The sequence below is a fragment of the Verticillium alfalfae genome, genomic scaffold (genome assembly GCF_000150825.1).
Source record: "Verticillium alfalfae VaMs.102 supercont1.1 genomic scaffold, whole genome shotgun sequence".
In the NCBI taxonomy this organism is placed as follows: Eukaryota; Fungi; Ascomycota; class Sordariomycetes; order Glomerellales; family Plectosphaerellaceae; genus Verticillium; species Verticillium alfalfae.
This window is the reverse complement of record NW_003315038.1, coordinates 1,523,237-1,527,733: the sequence shown is the minus strand read 5'-3', so window position 1 is coordinate 1,527,733 and position 4,497 is coordinate 1,523,237. Positions and strand designations below refer to the sequence as shown.

General features: G+C 57.3%; 3 protein-coding genes across 3 annotated transcripts; 1 reads left to right on the top strand and 2 right to left on the bottom strand.

The window, feature by feature from the left end:
• On the top strand, positions 1 to 2,665 carry VDBG_00464 (E3 ubiquitin-protein ligase pub1; the record flags this gene model as incomplete). Its single annotated transcript, XM_003008737.1, has 5 exons — positions 1 to 9; positions 89 to 201; positions 267 to 400; positions 487 to 2,506; positions 2,566 to 2,665. 5 exons carry the CDS (start codon positions 1 to 3, stop codon positions 2,663 to 2,665), a joined length of 2,376 nt encoding a protein of 791 aa, XP_003008783.1.
• A 960-nt stretch (positions 2,666 to 3,625) lies between these two features.
• VDBG_00463 (NADH-ubiquinone oxidoreductase 20 kDa subunit) lies at positions 3,626 to 3,879 on the bottom strand (the record flags this gene model as incomplete). The annotated part of the gene is made up of 2 exons (XM_003008736.1): positions 3,626 to 3,779; positions 3,830 to 3,879. 2 exons carry the CDS (start codon positions 3,877 to 3,879, stop codon positions 3,626 to 3,628), a joined length of 204 nt encoding a protein of 67 aa, XP_003008782.1.
• Positions 3,880 to 4,120: 241 nt separating this feature from the next.
• On the bottom strand, positions 4,121 to 4,493 carry VDBG_00462 (predicted protein; the record flags this gene model as incomplete). The annotated part of the gene is made up of 2 exons (XM_003008735.1): positions 4,121 to 4,350; positions 4,481 to 4,493. 2 exons carry the CDS (start codon positions 4,491 to 4,493, stop codon positions 4,121 to 4,123), a joined length of 243 nt encoding a protein of 80 aa, XP_003008781.1.
• Positions 4,494 to 4,497: the final 4 nt, after the last annotated feature.

The following is a 4,497-nucleotide window of genomic DNA, read 5'->3' as shown; positions in this document are numbered from 1 at the left end:
ATGTCTTCCGTATGACGATTCCAAAACACTCTATAATCCATACCCAGGGATGGATCGGCGCTTGTTGACACTGGGGGGCCCCGCGCAGGGTTTCCCCCGAACCCCTTTTGCCGGTCATCACTGCCAATGGCGACCAGACCAAGGACGACCACGGCCCCAAAAGAGAACGTTGAACCGAACTGGAATTAAAGTTATGATTGTGTGTTGCCCGCGTTTGGCCTTACCGGGAGTGGCATGAAATGCACAGCGAGCTGACCGGAAAACAGATCGGTCACCGAAGATACCATTTTGGCGGTACAGGTCTTTGACCAGAAGAAGTTTAAGAAGAAGGACCAGGGCTTCTTGGGCGTCATCAATGTTCGCATCGGCAACGTCATCGAGCTCGCCCCTGATGCAGACGGTAAGCCGCCCGCCGAGGGGACCTGGATCGCTCGCTCGCTGGCCTTGCGTCTCACTAGCTAACCTGGCCGTCTTCTCTCTCCTTAGACCAGATGCTCACCCGTGACCTCAAAAAGTCGACCGACAACTTGGTCGTCCACGGAAAGCTCATTATCAACCTATCCACAAACCTGGCAACCCCCGCTCGCGGCCAGACCGCTGCGCCAAACCGCCCCGGTCCGCCTCCCTCTGCGAATGCATCGAGCCTGTCCACCCCGCAAACCGACAACAGACCGGGCTCGGCCATGGAGAACCCCTCGAGCACTCTGGCGCCCGGATCTGCCACCAACCTGCCTCTACGACCCGCCAGCGTGACACCAGGCGGTCCTCCACCTCCCGCTGCTGGCGCAGCCCCGGCTACCGGTTCGACTCCTCGACCCACAAGCCAATTGAGCCCCTTTGAGGATGGACAAGGGCGGCTGCCAGCAGGCTGGGAGCGCCGGGAAGACAACCTGGGACGGACGTATTACGTTGACCACAACACGAGGACGACCAACTGGAACCGTCCCACGGCTGCCGGTGCTGCCGAGCAACAAAACAACCGTGAGGCGGCTACGCAGGTCGAACGCCAGCGTCATCAGAACCGAACTCTACCCGAAGACCGCACCGGGGCCAACTCGCCGACGCAGCAGCAGCAGCAGCAGCAGGTTCAGCAGGCCGCACAAGCTTCAAACAACCAGACCATGATGCACACCGGTGCCACCAGCCCGGGAACCGGTGAGCTTCCTCCCGGATGGGAACAGAGGTGGACGCCTGAAGGTCGCCCCTACTTTGTCGACCACAACACAAGGACGACCACCTGGGTCGACCCGCGACGCCAGCAGTACATCAGGATGTACGGCGGACAGAACAACCAGAATGGCACCATTCAGCAGCAACCCGTGTCGCAACTTGGCCCTCTTCCTAGCGGCTGGGAGATGCGTCTGACGAACACGGCGAGGGTGTACTTTGTCGACCATAACACCAAGACGACGACGTGGGACGATCCTCGCCTCCCTTCATCGCTCGACCAAAATGTACCGCAGTACAAGCGTGACTTCCGCAGGAAGCTTATCTACTTCCGTTCGCAGCCTGCGATGCGCATCCTCTCCGGGCAGTGCCACATCAAGGTGCGGCGCTCGCACATTTTTGAAGACTCGTTTGCCGAGATATCAAGGCAGTCGGCGACGGATCTGAAGAAGAGGCTGATGATCAAGTTCGATGGAGAGGACGGTCTTGATTACGGCGGTCTTTCTCGTGAATTTTTCTTCCTCCTGTCCCACGAAATGTTCAACCCCTTCTACTGTCTTTTCGAATACTCAGCGCACGACAACTATACCCTTCAGATCAACCCTCACTCTGGCATCAACCCCGAGCATCTCAATTACTTCAAGTTCATCGGACGCGTTGTTGGTCTGGCCATCTTCCACCGACGCTTCCTCGACGCCTTCTTCATCGGCGCCCTATACAAGATGATCCTCGGCAAGTCCGTCGTGCTTGCGGATATGGAGGGCGTCGACGCCGACTTCCACAGGTCGCTGCAGTGGATGCTGGACAACGATATCTCGGGCGGTATCCTCGAGCAGACGTTTTCTACGGAAGACGAGCGCTTTGGAGTGATTTGCGTCGAAGACTTGAAGCCCGATGGCCGCAACATCGATGTGGACAACGACAACAAGAAGGAGTATGTCGATTTGATGGTCAAATGGAGAATTGAGAAGCGCATCGCCGAGCAATTCCAGGCTTTCCAGACTGGCTTCCACGAACTCATTCCCCAGGACCTCATCAACGTTTTTGACGAACGCGAGCTCGAGTTGCTTATTGGTGGTATCGCTGAAATTGACGTTGACGACTGGAAGAAGCACACTGACTATCGCGGCTACACTGAATCGGATGAGGTTGTCCAGTTCTTTTGGCAGACCATCCGCTCCTGGGACGGAGAACAAAAGTCACGTCTGCTGCAGTTTGCCACGGGTACTTCCCGAATCCCTGTCAACGGTTTCAAGGATCTTCAGGGCAGTGATGGCCCCAGACGCTTCACGATTGAGAAGGCGGGCGAAGTCAACAACCTTCCCAAAGCGCACACATGGTATGTTCTCACCCTCATGAAGACACGAGCACAAGGAAAGAGACTGACACGCAACGCAGTTTCAACCGCTTGGACCTGCCGCCGTACAAGAATCTAGAGGCGCTGCAACAGAAGCTGACGATTGCTGTTGAAGAGACCATGGGCTTTGGTCAGGAGTAATGTTCTGATCGGTCTTACTCGACCGACTTGTGTGTTTTGGTCGCCGAGACGTGCAAGAAGAGGCAGCTTGGGCATTGTATGTTGGCCGTCTGTGACCAAGCATGGGTTGGTTGGAGATACTTCATTGTAAGGATTTACGCTTAAGAAGGAATTGTCGCACCTCAGGTCTGCAAGCATCATTGTCTTGGGTGTTTTCGCCATTCCTTGGACGACGAGCGGTCGTTGGGCGCGGGCGGTGGCTTTCTATTGGAATACATTTTCGCTTTCATATTTGGTTTTGTTTTGTTTTTTCCTTCTCTACGGCCTGCATCATTGCGAGCAGGCGGTGAATAGAGGTCCTGGTTGACTGGTGTTTTGAGCGAGGCCTTGTGCGAGAATTGAATGCTAATCGGCTCTCATTGTCGATGTCTCTGCTGTCTCCTCTGTCTCCTTCTGTGTCAATACTGACCTCTGCCTTCTCCGCTTCATCGTGAATTAGCTATGCTAATATTCTTTTCTCTCTGTTGAGAATAGCCATTGCACGTGCAAGGACAACGTCGTGGTAAAACTCAGGCGGGCCTTTTCGTGTTGTACAACCCATCTCCAAGGTCAATCTGTCGATGGATCCTTCTGCCCTATGTACAGTTGGTCCACGCGCCAATGTCACAAAGAAAAACGAGCCCTGGCCGAATAACCCTCCGAACCAACAATCTTGACACCACGATTCGGAAGGTGGAGAGTCGGGCAACCTCTCCTAAGAAAAAGCTCTCCTCATCCCGCCTCCGCCACCCTTCTTTTTGTCTGCTCCCACTTCCTCAGCTATCCATCCCGCACACACCGCCGGACTCCACGGAGAAGCCAGCATTCGGCCACCCACGTCCACGCCGAGAGTCGATCCGACAAAGGGGGGGGGACAGTCTGGCCCGGGCATGGAGAGAAAATGCGTGCGAAGCAAGAGCAGATACACAGAACGAGGCGCGCCTACTTCCTGTGCCACATCCTCGTGATCTTGGTATTACGCATCTTGCGCTGGAGCTGGAAGATGCCGTACATGAGGGCCTCGGAGGTCGGGGGGCAGCCGGGGACGTAGACGTCGACAGGGACGATGCGGTCGCAGCCGCGGACGACGGCGTAGCTGTAGTGGTAGTAGCCGCCGCCATTGGCGCAGGAGCCCATGGAGATGACCAGCGGGGCTCGGGCATCTGGTCGTAGACCTGGCGCAGGGCCGGGGCCATCTTGTTGGTGAGAGTGCCGGCGACGATCATGACGTGCGACTGGCGCGCCGAGGCACGGAAAATGATGCGAGGCGGTCCTGATCGTGCCGCGGGGTCGAGAGGTGCATCATCTCGACGGCGCAGCAGGCGAGGCCGAAGGTCATGGGCCAGAGGGAGGACTGGCGAGCCCAGTTTGTGATGACGTCGAGGGATGTGCTGTTTTTTTTCAAGTCTGTCAGCTGCTGTTCGGACGGCTGCGGTATCAAGAGGCACGTTGGGAGGGGAGGGTCGGCGGCAGAGTTGCGTACAGGGCATATTGCAGGACGCCCTTGGTACCCTCCTGGCTCGGGAGGGGGACGTTGTTGGGGAGCAGGCTGGGCGTGCCGGCGGTCCGGGGCTCGAGGGCGCTGGCGCGTTCGTTGCGCGACGAGGTCGAGAGGGAGGCGGCGAGGACGCGGGGTGCGATGGGTGCGAGGGAGGCGGCGGGCCTTGCTGTTCGAGGTCACATACACGTCAGCAACTTGATCGTCGTCGTATCATTTGAGGGACAGTCGGGGAGGCGAGGAGGGGCTACGTCGTGGTTTTCCGTCATGTCTAGGCCTCCGCAGGGGGGAAATGTTACCTCGTAGGGCCATTGAG